The 24,937-nt window shown below is 41.6% G+C and overlaps 1 protein-coding gene across 1 annotated transcript; it reads left to right on the forward strand.

The window, feature by feature from the left end:
- The first annotated feature begins 10,964 nt into the window (after positions 1 to 10,964).
- On the forward strand, positions 10,965 to 22,616 carry CNEP1R1 (CTD nuclear envelope phosphatase 1 regulatory subunit 1). The gene is made up of 6 exons (XM_007992792.3): positions 10,965 to 11,086; positions 12,141 to 12,212; positions 15,085 to 15,158; positions 18,757 to 18,866; positions 19,315 to 19,369; positions 20,933 to 22,616. The coding sequence occupies exons 1-6, from the start codon at positions 11,062 to 11,064 to the stop codon at positions 20,972 to 20,974; spliced, it is 378 nt and encodes a 125-aa protein (XP_007990983.1). The 5' UTR covers positions 10,965 to 11,061; the 3' UTR covers positions 20,975 to 22,616.
- Positions 22,617 to 24,937: the final 2,321 nt, after the last annotated feature.

Here is a 24,937-nt window from a genome sequence, read left to right on the forward strand (position 1 = left end):
CCCCTGCTTCACCATCACCCTTAACCCCAGTCTACAGAAGAAGGACCCACCTCTCGCCCCGCTGAGTTACAATGAGGCTGTGCCCGGGTCCATGGAAGACAGCACTGGCTGCAGGAACAAGAAGGACATCTTATTCGAAACAAGGACAGGCTTGAAGCCTCCTCAAACCACGATGCAATAAATCCATCCTACACTCTTGGCTTTCTTGTCTTGTTTAGATTCTCAGTTAAGAGTGAAGCACTGGCTGGACACGGTGGCTCATGCCTGTAATCCCAGCACTTTGGGAGGCCAGGGCAGACGATGGCTGGAGCCCAGGGGTTTGAAACCAGCCTGGGCAACAAAGGGAGGCCCCATCTCTACAGATAATTTAGAAATTAGCCAGGTGTGGTGGCACCCGCCTGTGGTCTCAGCCACTTGGGGGCCTGAGGCGAGAGAATCCCTTGAGCTCAGGAGGTTGAGGCTGAAATGAGCTGTGGTCGCACCACTAAATTCCAGTCTGGGTGAGAGAATGAGACCCTGTCTCAAGACAAAGGTCAGATGTGGCGGCTCACGCCTGTAATCCCAGCACTTTGGGAGGCCAAGGCAGGCAGATCACCTGAGGTCAGGAGTTGGAGACCAGCCTGGCCAACATGGTGAAACCCCATCTCTACTAAAGATACAAAAATTAGCTGGGCATGGTGGCGCATGCCTGTAATCCCAGCTACTCAGGGGGCTGACGCAGGAGAATCGCTTGAACCTGGGAGGTAGAGCCTGGGTGACAGACCGAGACTCCGTCTAAAAAAAAAAAAAAAAAAAAAAAAAAAAAGAGTAAAGCGTTGCTTTGAATACAAACAATTTTAGCTCCTGTTGAGTTTTCACAGGGATTTGCATTGAAAAATGAAGTAAAGTTTCTGAGAGAAATGAAGTCTGATCTTACTGATTGCTTTGACAATAAGAACTGACTTTGTGCATTAAAGAAAACGGTCAATAGTGTCTCCAAATCAAATGAACTAAATTGACTCCTTCGAGGTTTTGATGAAAATATATTTAAGATATGTGATAAGATAAAAAGCTTTTCTATTTTTCAAAAAACATTAGCAAAGATGTATCTTGTATCACCAATATTACAATTTCCCCAATTGTTTCTGAGCCATTGAGCTAAACAAGTTGTCTCTAAGTGAAGAAAGAACAGGTAACATTTGTTCCAATTTGACACATTTTAGTAAAGCCTTTTTGTCACATTTTCCAGAAACTGAGGGTGTAAGAGAGTCGAATGACCAAGTAAGAAACCTTTAGCAAGGCCGGGCGTGGTGGCTCAGGCCTGAAATCCCAGCACTTTGGGAGGCCGAGGCAGGCGGATCATGAGGTCAGGAGATCCAGACCACCCTGGCCAACATGGTGAAATCCCGTCTCTACTAAAATACAAAAAAGCTGGGCGTGGTGGCGCACAGCTGTAGTCCAGCCTACTTAGGAGGCTGAGGCAGGGAAAACGCTTGAACCCAAGAGCGGAGGTTGCAGTGAGAGGAGATTATGGAGATTGCACCACTGCACTCCAGCCTGGTGACAGAGCGAGAGTCAGTCAAAAAAAAAAAGAAAGAAAGAAAGAAACCTTTAGCAAAACAGGAAGTTCCCACAATACTGCAGGAGGATCTATCTAGAGAGAGCAAGACAAAGATTTTTTTTTTGATAATAGGTCACTATGTGACTTTAATTTTTTTGAACTGTAGTAAAATACACATAAGTTTACCATCTTAGCCATGTTAAGATGTATAGTTCGATTCAGTTCAATATTAATACCTTCATCCTGCTGTGCAATCATCACCACCATCCATGCATGAAACGAAACTTCATCTTGCAAAACTGAAACTCCATATCTATTAAACAGTAACTCTCCATTCTCTCCACCCCCAGCCCCTGGAAGCCACCATTCTGTTTTCCATCTGTATGAGTCTGACTACTCTAGGTGCCTCATATAAATGGACTCAGAGTATTTGTCTTTTTGTGACTGGCTGATTTCACTTAGCACGTCGGCCTCAAGCCCCATCTACATTGTAGCATGCGGCAGAACTTCCTTCCCTTTTATTGCTGAATAATATACCATTGTACAGATATATGATCACCTTCTGCTTACCCTTCGTCAGCTGGTAGACATTGGCTCCCATTTTTTTACTGTTATAAATAATGCTGCTATGAACATCACATACAAGCCTTTGTATGGACATATGTTTTCATCTTTCTTAGGTAGATGAGAGTTGAACTGTTGGGCCATACGGTGATTTTTATGGGTTCATTTGTTGTGTGTTTGTTTCAGACAGTGTTGCTCTGTCACCCAGGCTGGAGTGCAGTGGTGCCATCTCAGCTGACTGCAACATCCACGTTTATTTATTATTTGTTTCTTTCAGACAGAGTCTTACTCTGTTGCCCAGGCTAGAATGCAGTGGTGTGATCACATGTCACTGCAGCCTTCATCTCCTGGGCTCAAGCTATCCTCCCACCTCAGCCTCCCAAGTAGCTGGGACTACAGGCCTGCACCACCAAGCCCTGCTATTTTTTAAATTTTTTTACAAGATGGGATCTCCCTATGTTGCCCAGTCTGGTCTCAAACTCCTAGGCTCAAGAGGGCCTCTCACCTCAGCCTCCCAAAGTGTTAGGATTACAGGTGTGAGCCACCTCACCCAGATGACTTTATGTTTTTAAGAAACTGCCCAACTGCTTGCCAATGTGGCCACATCATTTTACATTCCCATAAGTCATAGATAAGGATTCCAATTTACATATATCCTCTACCACAACTGTTACTATGCTTTAATATTATCATGACTACTGTTATAATCATCCTAATAGATGTGAGTAGTATTTCACAGTGTGGTGTGATAATTTACTTGCATTTCCTTGGTGGTTAATGATGAACATCTTTTTCTATGCTTCTTGGCCATTCGTATGCCTTTTTTGCACTAGTATTTATTCATATCCTTTGTCCATTTTTTATTTTATTTTACTTTATTTATTCATTTATTTCAGGTTCTCACTTTGTTGCCCAGGCTGGAGTGCAGTGGCACAATCATAGCTCGCTGCAGCTGAGACCTCCTGGGCACCACTGATCCTCCCACCTCAGCCTCCCGAGTAGCTGTGGTTACAAGCACGTGCCACTGCCCCTGGCTAATTTTTGTATTTTTAGTAGAGATAGGGTTTCACCATGTTGGCCAGGCTGGTCTTGAACTCCTGACCTCAAGTGATCAGCCCACCTGGGGCTCCCAAAGTGCTAGGATTACAGGCATGAGCCACCACACCCAGCCCTTTGTCCATTTTTAAATTGGGTTGCTTATATGTTTGGTTTTTTTGTTGTTGTATTTTGTTTGTTCATTTGTTTGTTTGTTTATTGAGATGGAGTCTCACTTTGTCACCCAGGCTAGAGGCAGTGGCACAATGTCGGCTCACTGCAACCTCTGCTTCCCAGGTTCGAGCGATTCTCCTGCCTCAGCCTTCTGAGTAGCTGGGACTACAGACGCGCGTCACCACACCTGGCTAATTTCTGTATTTTTAGTAGAGATGGGTTTTCACTATGTTGGCCAGGCTGGTCTCGAACCCCTGACCTCAAGTGATCTGCCCGCCTCAGCCTCCAATGCTGGAATTACAGGCATGAGCCACCTGGTTACTTATAATTTTATTGTCGAGATATAAGAGGTTTTTTTCTTTTAAAAAATAAATTCTGGATACAAGTCCCTTACCAGATATATGATTCGCAAATATTTTCTTAAACTCTATGTGCTGTCTTTTCACTTTCTCAGTGTTATCCTTTGAAGCACAGAAGTTAGAGGTATATTTTAAAATTAAAATATAATTTACTTGCCATAAAATTAACCCTTTTAGAGCTAAGCTATGAGGATGCAAAGGCATAAGAATGACACAATGGACTTTGGGGACTTCAGGGAAAGAGTAGAGGTGGTGAGGGATTAAAAGCTACATATTGCATACAGTGTACACTGCTCGGGTGATGGGTGCACCAAAATCTCAGAAATCACCACTGAAGAACTTATTTCTGTAACCAAACACCATCCGTTCCCCCAAAAACCTATTGAAATATATTTTTTTAAAGTAAAATATTAACCCTTTTAAAGTATACAATTCAGGCTGGGCTGGGTGGCTCTTGCCTGTAATCCCAGCACAGTGGGAGGCCAAGGTGGGTGGATCACCTGAGGCCAGGAGTTTGAGATCAGCCTGGCCAACATGGTGAAACCTTGTCTTTACTAAAAATACAAAAATTAGCCGGACGTGGTGGCGCATGCCTGTAATCCCAGCTACTTGGGAGGCTGAGGCAGGAGAATCACCTGAACCTGGGAGGCGGAGGTTGCAGTGAGCCAAGGTCGCACCAGTGCACTCCAGCCTGGGTGATAGAGTGAAACTTCATCTCAAAAAAAAAAAAAAAAGTATACAATTCAGTGTTTTAATTATAGTTACAAAGTCGTGCAACCATCATCCCCATCTAATTCCACAACATTTTCATCACCCTCATAAAATATCCTGTATCTATTGTTAGTCACACCTGATTTTCTTTTTCTCTGGCAACCACAATTCTACTTTCTGCCTCTATGGATTTACCTATTCTGAATATTTCATATGAATGCAAACATAGGGCTTATTCATTTTGTAACATTTCAGTACTTAATTCCTTTTCATTGTTGTGAAATAGAGTAATAGCCCATTGTGTATTTATCTCACATTTTGTTTATCCATTCATTATCTGATGGACATTTGAGTTGCTTCTACTCTTTGGCTATTATGAATAATGCTACTATGCACATTCGTGCATAAGGTTTTGCTTGAATGTATGTTTTCAATTCTCTTGGATATATACCTAAGAGAAGAATTGCTGGCTCATATAGTAACTGTATGTTTATCTCATGTTCCCCTTTTTGAGGAACTGCCAAACTATTCTCCGAAGTGACTGCACCATTTTAAATTCCTACTAGCAATATATGAGTGCATCCTTATCAAATTGTGTGGTTTTTGTCCTTTTTTCTACTGATATGACAATGTGAACTCATTTTCTGATGCTAAACTAACTTTGCATTCCTGGGATAAATCACATTTCATCATGGCGTATAATATTTTTGATATGCTGCTGAATTTGATTTGCTAATTTTTTTGAGAATTTTTTGTCTATGTTCATAAGAGATATTCATTTTTTTTTTCTTTTCTTTTTTGAGACAGGGTCTCACACTGTCACCCAGGCTGCAGTGCAGTGGCGTGATCTCAGCTCACTGCAACCTCCACCTCCTGGGTTCAAGTGATTCTTGTGTGTAAACCTCCCAAGTAGCTGGGACTGCAGGCACACCCCACCACACCTGGCTAATTTTTATATTTTTTGGTAGAGACAGGATTTTGCCATGTTGGCCAGGCTGGTCTCAAACTCCTGACCCCAAGTGATCGGCCCACCTTGGCCTCTCAAAGTGCAGGGATTACAGGTGTGAGCCACCACCCCTAGCTGAAATATTCATATATTTTTTAAAGGATGGTAGTGAATATCAACCTGCCATGGTATTTCTATTCCATTGAATACATTTAAAAGAACGATGCCCGCCGGGCGCGGTGGCTCACGCCTGTAATCCCAGCACTTTGGGAGGCCAAGGCGGGCGGATCACAAGGTCAGGAGATCGAGATCATGGTGAAACCCCGTCTCTACTAAAAATAGAAAAAATTAGCCGGGCGCAGTGGCGGGCGCCTGTAGTCCCAGCTACTCGGGAGGCTGAGGCAGGAGAATGGCGTGAACCCGGGAGGCGGAGCTTGCAGTGAGCCGAGATTGCGCCACTGCACTCCAGCCTGGGCGACAGAGCGAGACTCCGTCTCAAAAAAAAAAAAAAGAACAATGCAATGGGCCAGGTGCAGTGGCTCACACCTGTAATCCCAGCACTTTGGGACACCAAAGCAGGCAGATGACCTGAGTTCAGAAGTTGGAGACCAGACTGGCCAACATGGCAAAACCCCATCTCTACTAAAAGTACAAAAATTAGCCGGGCATGGTGGCGTGTGCCTGTAGTCCCACTACTCAGGGAGGCTGAGGCAGGAGAATCGCTTGAATCGGCGAGGGAGAGGTTGTAGTGAGCCGAGATCAGGCCACTGCACTCCAGCCTGGGCAACAAAGTGAGACTCCATCTCAAAAAAAAAAAAAAAAAAAAAGGAATGATGCAATAGCTTTCTTTCCAAATGTCAATATCTACAACTTACTAGAAATTACATATTTTCCAAGTATTTAAACCCATGATGAAGATTTGTGATGTCATTTTTAAAACGTGTGATGTGGTATACAATCTTTTCAAAATTATTTTACAAGGTACAGCAAGAGAAACTGTCTGATGATCACTGTCACTGTTATGGTCATTTTAGGGAGCCACCAGAGGGTTTTGAGCAGGATAGCCATGCTATCTTTTAGTGTTTTACAAAGCACTGTTGGAGATGGAGTAGAAGCTGGAAGCCAGTTAGAGGCCACTGTTGTAATCAAGCCTAAATGGTGCTGTGGGCCAGGTAGTAGTGAAGGTGGTGGGAAGTGATTCTTTGTTGTTGTTTTTGTTGTTTTTGAGACAAGGTCTTGCTGTCACCCAGGCTAGAGTGCAATGGTGTGATCATAGCTTACTGCAACTTCAACCTTCCAGGCTCAAGTAAGCCTCCTACCTCAGCCTTCCCAGTAGCTGGGACCATGTCCAACTATTATTTTCTTCAGAGACACAGTCTCACTGTGTTGTCCAGGCTGAAATGTTTAATATATGTTGAGGGTAGAGCTAATAGGGTTTGCTGTGTGATCTGATGTACCACGTGGAAAGAGAGAACGAGAGAGAAAGAATATATCTCTAGCTACAGGGTTCAGGGTTGATCAACTCATCTACTCATCTATAAACTCATCTCTAAAATGAATTTGATAGCACCCTTTGGCTCATAGAGCTGTTGTTGTGAGGTTTAAAGAAGATTTAATGCTCCTAAACTAATAAAAGGCAGAGTAGCAACCCCCTAGTAAAAGATAACCTACTTTAGCTATTTTATAGACTGTCCCTCTTAGCAACTGATCTTCATCTTATCACTGCTGTTTTAAGGGTCATTAGTGTTTTGTCTTCTTTTGTTTTTACAATAAACTCTGCCTTTATAGACAGTAGGAGTGAGTCTTACAGATCTTTGCACCCTCAGCTCATACCCTATTGCCTGGAACATGTCTTCCTTAAATATGTGTTACTATCTTCTCCTTGCCAAGTCTCATGTATATGAAGTTCTGAAATCCGTTCCTTTTCATCTCTCCAACTACCTCATGGTCCAAATTCCTTAACCTGACTATGAGACCGTATTTTCCTGTCTCCCTCCCCTATGTCCCCCAATCCCTCTATCCATAAATGTAGATGCCAATGACAGGCGAATAACATACGCCCTTTCAAAAGCATGTTCAACATTTATTTTAACACAGTTGAGAGTGAAGGATAGAGAGGCAACACCCCAGGAGGTAGCTCTTACTGTTCCCTCTGTTGTCCCAAGCTCCTGCTAGAAAATTGCACACCCTCTTCAGGCAAACAAAAGCCCTGCAGTTAACAGAACTGTCCCTTTTGAAGGCAAGTTAGCAAAGCTTCCACTCACCACAATGCTTTGCAATGCCCTATTCATCAGTCTGTCTTCACTCCTCACCTCCCCAGGATCTAGCCCAGGAGAGCCTGTCATATAACAGATGTTCAATAGCCATTCTCTAAGCACTGCTGCATGCCGAAGGGAAATGTGATGAATTAGACTTGGAGATAGAGAAATGGAACATTGAGCAAGAAGTCAAAAGGGGTAGTTTGACTTAGGGCTTAAATTCAGGCTATGACAATAATTGTGAGATCCGGGCAAACTGATTCTTACTTTCTCTGTTGTGAAATGGGCCTTGATGACTTTCGAACTTTCAAACTTCTTTTAACTGGTACTCTCAGGTATATGCTTTGTACTGTGATGAGAACACAGTGAGCATGCACACATACCCACACACAACAGAAACAACGGGCCATGAAACCACACCTCCTAACTTCCAATTAAGTTTCTTTTTAGTGTTTTTTTGGTTTTTTTTTTTTTGTTTTTTTGTGTTTTTTTTGCCAGGGTATCACTCTGTCACCCAAGCTGAAGGGCAGTGGTGTGATCTCGGCTCATTGCAACCTCTGCCTCCTGGACTCAAATGATTCACCCACCACAGCCTCACAAGTAGCTGGAACCACAGGCACACACCACCATGCCCAGCTAATGTTTTGTATATTTTGTAGAGATAGGGTCTTGCCATGTTGCCCAGGCTGGTCTCAAGCGTGAGCCACAGTGCCTGGCCTTAATTCATTAAAAAAAAAAAAAAAAAAAAAAAAGTAGTCATCATGTACCCCATAAACAGCTACCATGTACCCACAAAAAAATTAAAAAAAAAAAATAATAGTCATGACTCAGTACATAGATTTTACCAACCTCTCATAGATTTCAACCCACAGTTTAAAAAAGTATCACCTGACAGGGTTAAGGGTGATAACGCATGGAAAGGGTTTGGTCCCAAAGAAGGCTCCTTAAATGGAAAACTGAAAAGCGCTATAGTAGAGGAAACTTCAAAATGAAGTGGTAGGGAGTGTCAATTAATTCTGCTGACAAAGGGGAAGGAGGAAGGTTGAGGATGAATTAAATACACAAAATACCAATAGGGGGAAAATTGTAGTGCTGCTTAGAACTTTCCTAGCCCTCATTTTTGCATGGCTGGATTCTTCTCATCCATCTTTTGGTTCTCAGCTCAAATGCCTCTGCCTCATGAAGCCCTCCCAGAGCATGAGCTCCTGCTAACCTTCCTTTTTCTCACTGTACCCTATTACTGTTACTCCCTCCATAGAACTGTCAACTAAAGAATCATGAGGTTCATAAATTTGGGGAGGAGAGCTTTATTTCTGTTTGTTTGTTTGTTTGTTTTTTGAGACAGAGTCTTGCTCTATTGCCCCAGCTGGAGTGCAGTGGTGCAATCATAACTCACTGCAGCGCTGAACTCCTAGGCGCAAGCAATCTTCCGCCCTCAGCCCCCTGAGTAGCTGGGACCACAGCCACATGCCACCACGCCCAACTAATTTTTAAATGTTGTGTTTTTTGTTTTTTGCAGAGACCACCCAGGCTGGCTGGAACTCATGGACTCAAGTGATCCTCCCACTTCAGCCTCCCAAATTGTTGGAATTACAGGCATGAGCCACTGTGCCCGGCCTGAAGAGGTTTATTTCTGAAGGGTTGGAGCCGGCAGGCTGGCCATCCTGATAAGCTGGGAAGTATGGTCTCTGGCAGAGACCAAAAGTAGGCACTTTGAAGGAGAGAAGGGTGAAGCAGGAACTTATGCCAAATGGGTTGGCCAAGTATACATATTTAACAGGTTATAGGAGAAGCTATGAATATTCAGGAAAGAGGGGGGCACACATGCATAATAAACAAACATGCATGTTACGTGGGTCACATGTTCACTGTGGGGTAGAGACTTAACATTTAATTGCATTATGTCAAAAGGCAAAGTAGAGAACATAAAGGCACTCAGTGTGCAGCCTCTGCAAACCGGCTAGGGCCAGTCTCTGGTGAGTGGTCTCTTATCAGGAGAAAGTTACTGAAATCAGTCTCTTGTCTAATCAAAGCAGGAGTTATGGCTTGTGGAACAAAGGGATCAGTTAGTTCAGTGACTGGTAGTTGGTAAGCTGCAATTGTTTTAATATTGCTTGTTTAGCTGCTAGAGGAAAAAAACGAACATTGTGGCAGTTAGAACATAGTTTATTCTTTAAGCGTCTGGGTGAGTGACTTAACCCTTGCCTGGCAGGACCTTAGGTCTTGTTTATAAGTTGGTATGTTACTGCCACAAAAAAATCTAGTCCATCAGTCTTAGGATCTTTTTTTTTTTTTTTTTTTTGAGACAGTGTCACTCTATCACCCAGGCTGGAGTGCAGTGGCTCACTGCAACCTCTGTCTCCTGGGTTCAAGTGACTCTCGTGCCTCAGCTTCCCAAATAACTGGGATTACAGGCATGCACAACCACGCCTGGATAATTTTTTTGTATTTTCAGTAGAGACAGGGTTTTGTCATGTTGCCCAGGCTGGTCTCAACTCCTGACCTCAAGTGATCCACTCGCCTCAGCCCCCCAAAGTGCTGGGATTACAGGCGTGAGCCACCGCGCCCGGCCAGGATCTCCATTTTAACAGAACTATTCTTATTTGAAATAAATTTCTTATTTGCATGTTTGTTGCCTGCTGTAACCCTTCCTCTTTGTGGGCAGGAATCCTGTCTATCTGGCTCATACCCGTATCAATACAGTGTCTAGCATGTTAGGCAATAAAATGGTTTTGAATGAAAGAATGCCACCAATAAATGAACAAGCAGGCCTTGTGATCAAATATAAATGTAGTCAAACCCTTACAGATCTCTTCTTAAGCTATAGGTATTTGGGCTTATATTTTGCCTCATTTATGAATTATGAAAGTTAGGTGACGTGAGAAGAAAGTAACCAAGAGAGAAGTGTTTACTTAAGGAGTTGGTTATCTAGGATACCATAATTAAGGAAGCTGGTTATTTAGGGTTCTAGTTAGTTCTGTACAGATTTCATTACTCCTTGAGATCCTTGAGGACAGAATCAGCTCTTTGATCTCTGTATCCCTCGCTAGCGACCAGAATAATGCCTGGAAGGTAGTGGGCGCTCAATCAACATTTGAGGAATGAAGGAACCAAGCGGCGAACGGGGAATAAATGAATGAACGATCTGGCTCCGGAGGGCTGCAGTTCCTCCCCGGGGCAGGAGGCGGCGCCAGCGTTACGTCCGCCTGGCCGCAGGCAGTTCTTGGTCCCTCCGGCTGACCGTCCAACGCTAAGCTCCGAGGCTGGTGCAAGAGATAGCCAATAGAAAGCTGTCTTAGTTGCCAGTCTACTAGAGGAACCCAATGAGCGTAGCGGGTATAGGCAAGGGGCGGTGCGACGGGGAGGGGCAGCGGGGAGCGGTTAGAGGTGGGAGTTGGCGTTGCGGGCCGGGCGGGGGCCGCGGAAGCTGCGATGCGGACGGGGCCGCGGCGGTGAGCTGAGCTGCCGCCAGACATGAACTCGCTGGAGCAGGCGGAAGGTAGGGTGGGCCGCCCGGGCCCGTCCCACGTCTCCTCTCGGAAGCTGGCGGCGCTCCGGAGGGGCCGGCGTCGTGAAGACCCCCGCCCGGGGAGGAGGCCGCAGAGGATGGAGCTCGGGGCCCGGAGCTTGGGGGCGCGGAGGCAGCCGTACCTGGCGGGACGCGGGGGGGCGGCGCCTCAGCTCCCTCTGTCCCCACAAGCCTAGAGGGTTGAGCTCCTCGCCAGCTACTATTTTTATTTTCTATTCATTGGCAGACACTTGCACTCCGTGCATTGCAGCCTGCTAATTCATTTCATTTCATTCTCACAGCCCCGCGAGTTGTATCCCTGATTCCTACGGTGGTTTCCGGTAACTGCCAAGGTTAGGAAGTGCCGCTCGGTGTTTTAAAGTTTAAAGCACACCACTGCGGAAAGGATACCCCACCACTCGGAGCAGCTTAGACGCCCCTGTCTTCTAGAACTAGGCGCTGCCTGGGCGCCACGAAGATCACCTGTACCCCTTTCGGAGGGGGCAAGGGGAATGTCTTTCCACACCCACCCGCTATCAGTGTCAAGAAGTCTAGTAAGGCCAGACAGCGTAGCCATTAATTAAATATAAGAGCTGGAAACAGCAGGCGGGTAATTGTAGTCAGGTAGACCTCGAAGACTTTGATGTTAAGCACTACGTGGTTCTAATAGGAAGTTCTTGGTTCCCGGAGAGCTAAAACTGGATTTTAATTTTATTTGCAACCCTGAAATTGTTCGCTTTTGGCGCTGGCTGAGGCAGCTGCTTAATTTCTCCCCATACCATTTTTATGAAGCTTCTAAAAGTGAATCAGTAAGTTTTCTTATATGAGAAATTGGAATTAAAGAACTCTAATGTTTTTGTCAAGTGCTTAAAAAGCTGTCATAGTAAATGAAATAAACCGTGCAGTGATACGTGGAAGTTAGTGTGTAAGACCTGAAGCAGTTAAGAGTATCTCACGTGTCGTCTTAATGTTAGGTAAATACTCTGTGACATTTCGTCAGACGAGTAAGAGTGGCTAATTGGAAAATTGACATCTTTCTACCTAGATCTCAAGGCTTTTGAGAGAAGACTTACTGAATATATTCATTGTTTGCAACCTGCTACTGGACGTTGGAGAAGTAAGTTCCTGAATGTTATTTTAAGGGAAAACTAACAGTTGATAATTTTATCCTTATGTAGGAATGATTTGCTTTTATGTAAAATGTTTGCGTAAATTTATTTAACATTGTGAACAATGCCTTATGAAGAAATTTTTAAGAAAAGGAAATTGTAACTGGCCTTCTCAAAAGAACAGTCTATGTCGTGTGGTTGTTTTTGTTTTTGCATTAAAAAACATATTTTTGGCCAGGCGCTGTAGCTCACGCCTATAATCCCAGCACTTTGGGAAGCCCAGGCAGGCGGATCATCTGAGGTCAGAAGTTCAAGACTAGCCTGGCCAACACGGTGAAACCTCATCTCTACTGAAAATACAAAATTAGCCGGTCATGGTGGTTGCCGCCTGTGATCGCAGCTACTCGGGAGGCTGAGGTGGGAGAATCGCTTGAACCCGGGAGGCAGAGATTGTGCCATTGCACTCCAGCCTGGGCGACAAGAGCAAAACCCAGTCTTAATAAATAAATAATAAAAATATTTAAATTTTTAAATTAACTATTACAACTTTGATAAAGACATACCTAATAAAAATTTCACTAGCCCGTTTGGCAGTTTTATAATTTGCCTACAAACTATTGGAATAAAATTTTAGTAAGAAGAATCATATTGGCAGGGCGCAGTGAGTCACGCGCATAAAAATCCCAGTGCTTTCGGAGGCCGAGGCGGGAGGATTGCTTGAGCATGGGAGTTTGAGATCAGCCTGGGTAACATGGAGAGACCCCATCTCTACTCGAAAAAAAAAAAAAAGAAATTTAGCCAGGCATGGTGGCACACCCCGAGGTCCTAGCAACTTGGGAGGATCACTTGATCCCAGGAGGTTGAGGCTGTAGTGAGCTATGTAGTGAGCTAAGTGAGCTATGTTCACTGCACTCCAGCTTAGGGAACAGAGGGAGACCCCATGTTTTAAAAAAAAAGTAAAGTCGTGTTATTTAATGTATACTTGGAAAAGTTACAAAATCACCCTTAGTTGATTTTTAACAAAGCATAACTGCTGCTTTGAAGTCTGACCTAGAAAAGAAATTCACATTATTAGTACCTATTCATAAGTATCATGAGTGCTACAAAATATAATTTGAACAGTGATTACTTGCCCATGGAAATACATAGGAAGTGTGGACAAATATAGGAGCCATGAGATCATCAAACAAAATGCTTTGTTAGTATGCGTTTGGAATAGTTTTGGTTTGTTTTTTGGAATGGAGTCTCGTTCTGTTGCCCAGGCTAGAGTGCAGTGGCGCCATCTCGGCTCACTGCAACCTCTGCCTCCCGGGTTCAAGTGATTCTCCTGCCTCATCCTCCCGAGTAGCTGAGATTACAGGTGCCTGCCACCACGTGCAGCTAATTTTTTTGTGTATTTTTAGTAGAGACGAGGTTTCTCCATTTTGGCCAGGCTGGTCTCAAACTCCTCACCACAGGTGAGGCTTCCCAAAGTGCTAGGATTACAGGTGTGAGCCACTACACCGGGCCAAATAGTTTTAATTTCTTGGATGGTCATTATTTAAATTTAATTCCTATCAAGAAGGAGGTGTAGTAGCACACATTGAGGATTTACTTTATTTCAAAGCGTAAATCGGTTCGCTGGACCAAAAAAGCACTATTGAAGCTAAGGATCTGGCAAGATTTTTTGTGTAATTTTTATTAAATCTATTTGCAAAGTTTTATTAGTATGCTGTGAGAATTCTGGTTGGTCAGAATTTACAGGTAATGATTTTCCTAGGTTCTCTGGTTTACCTAAGAATTATCCCCAAAACCTATGTTTCACTGTTAATTGAATATCTTTTAAAATGTATATGATACTGCCCTATCTTATAAAAGGTGATATAAATATACTTACTTTTTCTCTGACTCATGGTCTTGGCACTTACTTGGTTAATGAACCAGCCAAATAAAGCATGTGTATGAGGTCCTTTCTAGTGTATTGATTTTGCTTTTGCTTATTTTTTTTAAAACATACATGTGTAATATAGTGTGTGTATTTCTGCAAATACAGAATTGTAAGAAATTGAGTTAAGTCTGTTCTGAGTTCAGAACATAGTTTTGATATTTTGATCCTGTTTTTCTATATTTGCTATATTTCTGTTGCTCTTGGAAACTGGATTTCCACATTTGAAAAGTGTATGCATCCTAACTGAAAGACAGGCAACGGCCATCATCTCCAGAATATTAACTGGGTCTTGATGCCCCTTTATTATTTTTTACTAATACCATTCTTAAGTTTTACTTACGATTTATTTAGAATTTCTAAAATCATGCTAGCTCAGTGGAGAGAAAGACCTTTTCTTAGTTTTACTGGCAGAATTTCTACCCTACCTTTAAGTCCCTTAAAGAAAATCCGATACTAACTGGTGTGCTCCATACTTCCTGCACTGACTTTAATGTAACCATGGCAGTCATCTGCAAAGCAAAATCCTTTAGTCAGTCTTCTCACTACATTCAAAAAGGAGTCTTTGATGGTTTCTTTACAGTAGAAAATGAGTTTGTTGTTTTTTTAATTTGAGTTTACAAGATCTGCAAAATCTTCACTAAGCACAGTGAACATTACATAGCATAGACTCTTCTACTGAAGTGTCACCATCGAATTGCTTTTTATTTCATTGATCTTCATAAGTTCTGACCAAATCATAAAAGAAACAGTATCCTTAATTACTAAGGTTCACAATGTTTAAGAGAATTCCTCGAAGCCATATGGCAAGCCTCCTAATTCCTGAGTCTAGTTAGTGCATTTTCCATTTAATAAAGTGCTGTATTCTTTGGTTGTCATTTAGTAGGAACTTCTGGTGATAGTATCACATATTAAGTATGTATTTGCTTACTAATTTCGTGTTTATCTTTCATCAGTGCTTCTTATAGTGGTATCTGTCTGTACAGCTACTGGTGCCTGGAACTGGTTAATAGACCCTGAGACACAAAAGGTAGAAGTTTTGTTTTAAAATCATTAGCATAATTAAATGAGATAATGGATATTGTAGTGCTTTGTTAATGATAAAGTATTCAAACACTACTACTAGTGATATTGTCGTATTAAAAATATGCCTTTTATTAATTTGCTTAAGGAAGATTTTGGCTGGCTGTTGTGAATTAAGTGTCTTTACAGGGAAAGGTCTAAGAGATGCTATTATTTCTTAGACATTTAGTTCTTATTTGTCATTCACTTCTGAATTTATCATTTTTACGTTTTTTATATATCTCTCATTTTTACTTCAGTGTGAGTATTCTCTTCATTCTGCTTTGTTCATTGAGTGTCATCAGTGCCAGCTTTTAAAAGTTCTAAAATAGGCCAGGCATGGTGGCTCACACCTGGAATCCCAACACTTTGGGATGCCAAGGCAGGAGTTCAAGACCAGCCTGGGCAATGTAATCTAGCAAGACCCCATCTCTACAAAAAATTTAAAAATCAGCCAGGTGTAGTGGCGCATGCTGTACCCAGCTACTTTGGAGGCTGAAGTAGGAGAATCACTTGAGCTCAGGAGATCGAGACTGCAGCGAGCTATGATTGTGCCACTACACTCCAGCCTGTGTAACAGAGCGATACCCTGTCTCAGAAAAAAAGAGGGAGAGAAAAAAATTATAAAATTAACATTTTCTTCTATGAGTTATCTCTGTTAATACCTTTTTTTCGTCCCATAAAGCACTGGAGATGACTTTACAGGAAACATATGATAAAATAGCAAAATACAAGTATAATAAAAAGTCAGGACTAGATAAAAACAAGTTGGACCATGAGGTCAAAACCAGAAAGGAAACCAGCTCACTGATGTATAGGCCATGTAGCCCAACACAGTTGCCAAAATTGGATTATAAATTAGTCTCTGAGTTACCTAATCAGTGAAGTCACAGTTAATTCTGTGATTTTCACTGTCTGTAAGATAACACATATATCAGTTCCTTGGGCTAGCAAAGCTTTTCTTTCCCAACATTTATCTCTGAAAAAAAATTTCCTGCCTGAAGTTTAATATAGGAAACACTGAGGAATCTCCCATTGGGCACTGTGCAAAAATATCCCTATACCAAATGCAATAACTGATTTCATAATGTTATTCCTTGAAGCATCCTTTGATGAAAGCTGATAGCATGTTTCTCACATTTCCACCTCTTTCTACTAACTTGTGCCTTAATTTCAAACTCAGGGCTTTTTTTTTATTAGGGAAGTAGTTAGTCTCCAATTTTTCAGTGAAGTTTCTTTCCCCCAGTGCAGTTTTATTTAGGGAGTAATGATGTAATTTTCACAAATCTTAAAAATCCCCTCCCCACTTTAAGCTGCAGTTAACCAAGTAGTACTTTCAGTAGCTCTGTTTGTATTTGTTTTACAGAAGAAAAACCTAAGAGAAGGCTTTTGTCATCAGTCTCTATGGCAATTCAGACAGCCAGAGAGGTTTATTTCCCACATAGTCTCCCTAACTTTATCTGCTGAGGTGGAGATATATAAAAGGATAGGTGGCAAGGGGAAATTGGTGATGGAATTTTATGTTAATAGAGGATTTTTATGGCAGACAGGAAACTCTCTTGTGTGTTCATTTATAAAAATCTGATCTTAAGGCTGCATTTGGTAGTCATCTTTAGGGGAAGAGTGGAAGGAGGCTGGCAAGAAGATTGAAAAAGATCCATCTTGGGAAATGAGTCTGACTTCTAATTGGGAAAAATATAAGCTGATTTCAGCTAGTTGAGATCTTAATAAAACACAAAATTAAATGTAATTTGAAATAGGCCCAAAACTATGTAGTTAATATAATTTTCTAAATTAGGTGAGAATATAACTATTCGCCTAAGGGTTGGTTCTTTATATTTCAGTATTTAATAACCCCAAACCTGACAGGAGTTTTAACCAGCAATTGTATTTGTAGCAAGAATTGCAAACTCAGGAGCCAGTGGCTAGCTGGAAGAACCTAGGGAGAGAAAGAATATGGCAGACAGGAAGTACCTGACTGCCTGGCCTGGAGAGAACCACTGTTTGGATGCACTGGAATGTTGCCACGGAGGGAGGAAGGCTGAAACTGATAGCCTAATTAAAATGAAGACATAAAGCATTGTATATGCTAACCTGGTGCAGGCTACACACAACAGAGCTGGCTTGTGAGAAACTGTCCTCGGAGGTTTGAAGAAGACGTTCTTCTGGAATATTAACTTTTCCTTGGGTCATCATCTTTCTGGCAACTTCTTTCCTGGTATTTTCAGACTCTCATTTCTTCATCTGACAAACTTCTGTAACCAGTACCATGCTGGGGCATCTGATACCTGGCGCTTCTGTCTTGAAACGCGTACCTGCGCATCTCCTGCTGTGAGAGTGGAGTGGGGTGTGTGGAACTTGATTCTCTTGCTCCCATCTAGTTACTAATTCACTTGATTTCTTTCTACACAGGCTCTAAATGCTTGTCTTCTCTGTGTCTCCAGTCGACATTTCCATTTCGGTGCCTACTCTTGTTCCAGTCATGGATCCTGGACCCTTGGCCCTCTACATATTCTTAGACTTGTGGATTGTCCTGTTTTCTGCTATCATTTGATATGTCCAGATCTAAAATCAGCCCTTTCTCTCTTTCATTTTAGTTCTTTATGGATAGCTACTAATCGTTTTTCCCTTCTTGAATGTCCTGTGGTCATTTAGATCTCAGTAGCTTCAAAACCAAATTTGTTTTTTTGCCTCTGCAGGGAGGAAGGGGTGATGCTGGAATTGAGTGTTACAAGGTTATGTAAGAGTTAGCCAGGTGGAGGGAGAGAAGTGAACAAGGCAGCATATGTGTGGAAATATGGCAGGAGATGAAAATTAGACTGGGACCAGGTTATGAATGGCAGTTTGCTCAACTCTTCTAAGGAAGCTTTGTAACAGCGAAAGTAGGCCGGGCGTGGTGGTTCATGCCTGTAATCCCAGCACTTTGGAGGCTGAAGTGGGCGGATCACCTGAGGTCAAGAGTTCAAGACCAGCCTGGCCAATATGGTGAAACCCTATCTCTACTAAAAATACAAAAATTAGCCAGGCATGGTGGTGGGTGCCTGTAATCCCAGCTACTTGGGAGGCTGAGGCAGGAGAATTGCTTGAATCCTGGAGGTGGAGGTTGAGGTAGAGGTTGCAGTAACCTGAGAATGTGTTGTTGCACTCCAGCCTGGGTGACAAGAGTGAAACTCTGTCTCTTAAAAAAAAAAAAACAGGGAAGGTAACTAAATCATGTTTGATTTGTGTTTTCATTGAGACCAGAGGCCTCATCTTCACTCGTTCAATGCAGAGTTCAGTAAATATTTTTGATAGGGTTGTTTTTTGATTATAGGAATGAATTTGTAATAGTTCAAGTATTTGAAATGGATGGAGGGAATACTGCTATATTTATCTTTATAGAAGATAGAAAGCCTATACATTTTTATTTTTACGACACAGCAATACAGAGAACTAAGATTATTAGAAGTCTTCAAATCCTCATAGTTTAGATGATAAAAAAAATTATATATATTTATGTACAAATGGGGAGGTAGGAATCAGCCATCCTAAGATTTTTAACATTTTTATATTTTCAACTCTTACAGGTGTCCTTCTTCACATCATTATGGAATCACCCATTTTTCACCATTAGCTGTATCACTCTAATAGGCTTGTTCTTTGCTGGAATACACAAGAGAGTAGTTGCACCATCAATGTATCCTTTACCAAGGATTAAGTTTCATTCTCTGAAGTGCTTTCTTGATGTAGGTAATGATTAAAAGCTTACTCTTGCTGGGCGCGGTGGCTCATGCCTGTAATCCCAGCGCTTTGGGAGGCCGAGGTGGGCGGATTTCCTGAGCTCAGGAGTTCGAGACCAGCCTGGGCAACATGGTGAAGCCACATCTCTACTAAAATACAAATAATTAGCCAGGCGTGGTGGTCTGTGCCTGTAGTCCCAGTTACTTGGGAGGCTGAGGTGGGAGAATCGCCTGAACCCGGGAGGCAGAGGTTGCAGTGAGCTGAAATCATGCCACTGCATTCCAGCCTGGGCTACAGAGCAAGACTCTGTCTAAAAAAAAAAAAAAAAAAAAAAAAAAAAAAAAAAAAAAAACATAATGCTTACTCTTGAAATGAGAAATTTTCCTTTGACCACATGTATTCAGTATAGCTGCTCGATGTCGGACGGTATTAGCAGAATACAATATGTCTTGTGATGATGTAAGTATTTTTTTGGTTAGAAAATTATAAACCTGCGGCCGGGCGCGGTGGCTCAAGCCTGTAATCCCAGCACTTTGGGAGGCCGAGACAAGCGGATCACGAGGTCAGGAGATCGAGACCATCCTGGCTAACACGGTGAAACCCCGTCTCTACTAAAAATACAAGAAACTAGCCGGGCGAGGTGACGGGCGCCTGTAGTCCCAGCTACTCGGGAGGCTGAGGCAGGAGAATGGCGTAAACCCGGGAGGCGGAGCTTGCAGTGAGCTGAGATCCGGCCACTGCAGTCCAGCCCGGGCTACAGAGCAAGACTCCGTCTCAAAAAAAAAAAAAAAAAGAAAATTATAAACCTGCATGAAAACACTGAAATTTTTGGCTTTAGAAAGGTAGATGTTTTATTAGCAATAAATTTTCTCTGTGGAATGAATAATGAGAATATACTTAGAGAGTTGATTTTAAGAATCTTTTACATTTAACATCTTTGACATTGAGATCTATCTTACAATCAGTGAGATCTGACAAATTGGAAGAGTTGACAATCTTTCTTAATGGCATAAAATCATGATGCATCTTATAACTGATGCATCTTAGAGTCAGTGAAGTACAGTGGTTGTTTGTTATTGACCAAAAATGGCTCAGCAGATACTGGTTTTGTAAACTACTGTTATTTATCAAGTGATATGCTATATATGTTATTTGTAAATAGAGTCATAGATTAATTTGTGGACTATGGACATATGAACCTATTGTGTTTTTAAAAGTAGATGATGGGAGACTGGGCATGGTGGCTCATGCCTCTAATCCCAGCATTTTGGGAAGCTGAGGCAGAAGGATCTCCTGAGTCCAGGAGTTTGAGACCAGCCTGGGCAACATTAACAAGACCCCATCTCTACAAAAAATGTAAAAATTAGCCAGGCGGGTGGCGCACACCTGTAGTCCCAGCTGCTTGGGAGGCTGAGGCAGGAGAATTGCTTGAGCCCAGGAGTTTGAGGCTGCAGTGAGCTGTGATCATACCACTGCAGTCTAGCCTGGACGACAGTGAGACCCTGTCTTTAAGTAAATTAAAAACTATCATGTACCAGTGTATAATAAGGGTGTCGCACAATTTTGATAAGTAGCTTCTATTTTGATTTGCTTATTTATAAAAGTGTCTTAGCCTTCAATTTAAAAAGTCATTAAACAAGTAATACGTATTCATTACAGAAATTAGAATAAAGAGGCTAGGCATGGTGGTTCACGCTTGTAATCCCAGCACTTTGGGAGGCCAAGGCAGGAGGATTGCTGGAGTCCAGGAGTTTGAGATGAACCTGGGCAACATAGCAAGACTCCATCTCTACAAAAAATGAAAAGAGGAGAAAAAAAAGATGTATGTAGTATTTTAAAATAAAGAGCGCAGAAGGAAACTCCACACAAAGGAAGCATTGAAAGCGTAACTATTAATTGTTTAGTCTTGACTATAGAGAAGCGTTCTTATTCCTTGCACATACCATTTAAGGTTTATAAATAAGCAATGTTATTTTTACTAGAACTGTGTATTGAAAAAATTTTATCTTTTCATTTTTGCAGACAGGAAAACTAATTTTGAAACCTAGGCCTCATGTTCAATGACAATCTTCACTCATTGTTATGGGACTTAAAATAGCCTTTCTTCAAATAAGTGATACAGCAAAAAGCCATAAAGGATTCCTTTTGCGGTTGGATATGTAAAGGTCATAGCAGCAACTGACAAGAAGTGTGCAATATTTACCTGGATTATCTTGATGATGGTGACTCATTATCAGTGCTTTGGTACTTTTGATTACCTGTGTTTCAGTATTAGTGTCACTTTAGTACTTCAGATCCTGCAAAGATTTTTGCAGATGAAGTATGTATGTATGTTACTAAGTTAAACTTAGAAACAGAACCTCATTCAGTTTTTATAATGTATTTTTTGCAAACTACTGTAAATAGCAAATCAATGCCAATGTTAAACAAAGAGGAAAACGTTGTGTGGACTTTGTTCTCCTGCACCGGTATTTCAGGAACATCTGCTTGCCATCCCCACAGCTCTTTAAAACTGGCTATTATGTGTGCCTTTCATTCTTACACTTCTAATCATACTGCAGGAAAAACATTGGATTCAGCTTAGACTGAGGAAAACTCTCCATTATGTTGTAAGAAATTATAGATGTTTTGAGAAACACTTTTTGTTAAGCCAGATATTGAACTCCAACTATTGTGGTTTTATTTTTAGTTTATTGTTTTCATTTAAATGCTAAATATCCTTTATATTGCTTTAATAATAATTTTTTTTTTTTTTTTTTTTTTTTTTTTTTTTTTTACGGAGTCTCGCTCTGTCGCCAGGCTGGAGTGCAGTGGCACGATCTTGGCTCTCTGCAACCTCTGCCTCCCGGATTCAAGCGATTCTCCTGCTTCAGCCTCCCGAGTAGCTGGGACTACAGGCACATGCCATCATGCCCGGCTAATTTTTTTTTGTATTTTTAGTAGAGACAGGGTTTCACCATGTTGGCCAGGATGGTCTCGATCGCCTGACCTCGTGATCCTCCTGCCTCGGCCTCCCAAAATGCTGGGATTACAGGCATGAGCCACCGTGCCTGGCCTCTTTAATAATTTTTAAAATACCCTAAAGGCTTGTGAATATACAAGTCTACTGATAAATTATGTATTGTCTGGGAATTTGATAGTCACTGTTTTAGATAACTGGATTTTACGCTGTGGTAGACAAGCTGTGACACTAGTGTTGCACAGGTATAATTGATCATCCTACACCTTCACCAGAATAACTTGGGAGCGGTGCCACAAACTAGAGTCTACAATTCTCACTGTTTAGAGAGTGTTAATGACATACTGTGTATGCATAATAGCCACATGTACTATAATAGCCCTTAAAATTAAACTATTGGGATTGCTGTAAATATTTTAAAGTACTGGAGGTGCCTTTTACCTGTTTATTAGATTTTGAAAAGGTTTAAATTATTTCATGAGCAATCTTTTAAATTTCATTTAACATAAAGCTGAAAATTCAATAACAGGATAAAAAACTTTTTAACAAGGCTGCCATTTAACTTAAATGTGTTCATCTTAGCTTTCACATGTATAAAATTTTATTCTTTGAACTGCAGCAATAAAACCCTCTGCTCCTAAGAAGTCCTAAGAGGGTATTCTATATATTCTGCTTTGTTTTATTTTCTGTAAATTTTGTAGGTAAATATGTGCATAAAAAAATAAATACTTTATATATAACTCGTGATTGGACGTTTTATTTGGTTTATTGTAAGTTTGTAACTCTGAAAAAAATGTTACAACATATTGTCTGTATCAGATATAAGCTAGTCCCAGATGAGATATTTTACTTTAGCTCTGTGTCCAAGACAGCAAATTTTAAGTAGCACGTGTAGCTACCCAGTTTATTAGGTTATGATTACTTTTAATATGTCTTATTTATCATAGTCTAATAACACTTGGCTGTTAATCAGGAAATACAGGTTTTGTCAGATTGCTCTTTACAAACTTGGATTGCCAGTTTCCTCCAAGAGCATAAAGCTGAAGAAGTATTTTATAGGCCCGTCATCTTTTTTGGAGTCATGAATTCCTTTGAGGGTTTAATAAAAGACTTGACTCCTCCTCTAGGAAAACCCACCTGTGTCTTTGCATGCGCTCGGAGGGAACTTCAGATGCCACATTACTTGGATTCCACGGGCTTCAAAAGAAAACAATGTTATAGTCCAGAGACTTTTCATACCTTAACTTCTAGCAGAACAACTCATTTTCCTAAAGAGTCTTCATTTGGAATGGTCCAAGGATCCTTGTGACGTTAGTGTCTAACCACCACCTCTACCTTCTCATCCCTTCTCACACGTTGTTAGGAGGTCACTGATAGAATCCAATCATCTAATTTTACAGGTGGGGTAGACGGTCTCAGATTTGCGAAGTCTCTATACGAAATCCCCACAACTTACTAAAGACAGAGCCAGCACCAAAATCCAAATCTCTGACTCAGATTGAATGGATCTTTACATATGTGTGCGAAGTGAATTTATTCAAGAGCCATTATAATATTACTGTTAAGAATGTAGACTGTTAAGCCAAACTGCCTGGATTTGAATCTCAGGTCTGCTACTTGGTAGTTTTGTAACTCTAGCTAAATTATGCAACCTTAGTTTCCTCGTTTATTAAATGGGCCTAATGCCAGTTTCTTGGTACATTGAGATAATATATAGGATACAGGCATAATGCTAATCTTCCAGGCTTATTTCAAGTCGTAAAGTGTTAATTCATGTAAAGCACTTAAATAGTGCCTAGCTACAGAGTCAATCCTCAGTACGTTTGTTAACCCAAATCTTTTTAAGGGGAAAAAAAAACCCTGACTGTTACAACTTTGCCCAAAGTCAACATCTTAGTTGAGATAACCATGAGGAAATTTCACCTAATCTTTTGAACCAAGCAAACTCCTGAAAACGACTAAAGGCAAAGAGAGGATATTTGGCCTTACTCAGAAAATGGTGTTCGGTGTTTTCCTCTTCCTGAGGAACCTCTCTGAAAACATTCAAGCTCATGACTATCTGATAGTGCTGCTTTTTGAGACGCTCTTTTTTCATTTAGAGCTAGGCCATCTTGACTGGCATTTTAGAAAGATTTAACAATCCTCCTGACAAATGCCCTGCCCTCAGCAACTGAGGTGTCTCTCGCTCCCTGTCCTGTTGAAACCAGAGAAATTTGAGTCTTACTCTTCAGACTCTAAACTTGATGCTTTTACAAAGGGTAAGTATAATTTCTTTTTTTCCCACCAAAGATAGGAAGTGCATCTTGTCTGCTTCATCATGGAACACGTTAAAATCTGATGTTTTTAGTGTACCACTGATACCTACTATGCCAGTCTGACTGTATGAGAGACAGAGAAAAATAAAAGGATATTTGTTACCCTATTTTAAAGTGTGTGCATCACTTTATAGACTCCCTTTTACATGGCAAGTGTTTTGCTGGGTTATTAATGTGTGAGAAAATTAGCTGGGCATAGCACACACCCACAGTCTCAGCTACTCAGTAGGCTAAGGTGGGAGGATTGCCTGAGCCTAGGAGTTCAAGGCTGCAGTGAGCTATGACTTGTGTGACTAGGACTCCAGCCGGGGTGACAGAACAAGACTGTCTCAAAAAAAAAAAAAAAAAAAAGCAAAATGAATTTCTGCCCTCTCAGAACCTCAGAACTTGTTATCTGGTGGGGAGTACAGACCAGTGGTCAAGTGGTCAAGCAGTTACCATGCGGTTTAAGTGCTATGAAAAGTAAAAATGCAGGATGCTACAGGAGTCCATGGGAAGAGGAACCAGCCAGACCAGCCTTTCCAAAGTAGGTGATTAGCAAACATCTGGTGTGTGTTGCCAGTAGGGGGAGAAGTTTTGCCGGGGAGGGGGCTGTGACGAGAGAAAACGGGAGGGAAGTAGGAACCAGAACATGGTATTTCACGAGGGCAATGGGAAGCCATCAAAGTGTTTTCAGTTAAGGAAGTGACAACTGGATTTGCATTTGTGATGACTGATAGGGCAGGACCTGGGAGGCCAGCTGGGAGTGGCTGC

This window comes from Chlorocebus sabaeus, chromosome 5 (genome assembly GCF_047675955.1).
Source record: "Chlorocebus sabaeus isolate Y175 chromosome 5, mChlSab1.0.hap1, whole genome shotgun sequence".
In the NCBI taxonomy this organism is placed as follows: domain Eukaryota; kingdom Metazoa; phylum Chordata; class Mammalia; order Primates; family Cercopithecidae; genus Chlorocebus; species Chlorocebus sabaeus.

What these genes read in the sequence shown, in the direction of transcription:
- CNEP1R1 (XM_007992792.3), top strand. Translation starts at nt 11,062, where the DNA reads ATGAACTCGCTGGAGCAGGCGGAAG. An exon ending in TAGACCCTGAGACACAAAAG is followed by an intron (nt 15,159 to 18,756) that starts GTAGAAGTTTTG and finishes CAACTCTTACAG; the next exon opens with GTGTCCTTCTTCACATCATT. An exon ending in ACAATATGTCTTGTGATGAT is followed by an intron (nt 19,370 to 20,932) that starts GTAAGTATTTTT and finishes TCATTTTTGCAG; the next exon opens with ACAGGAAAACTAATTTTGAA.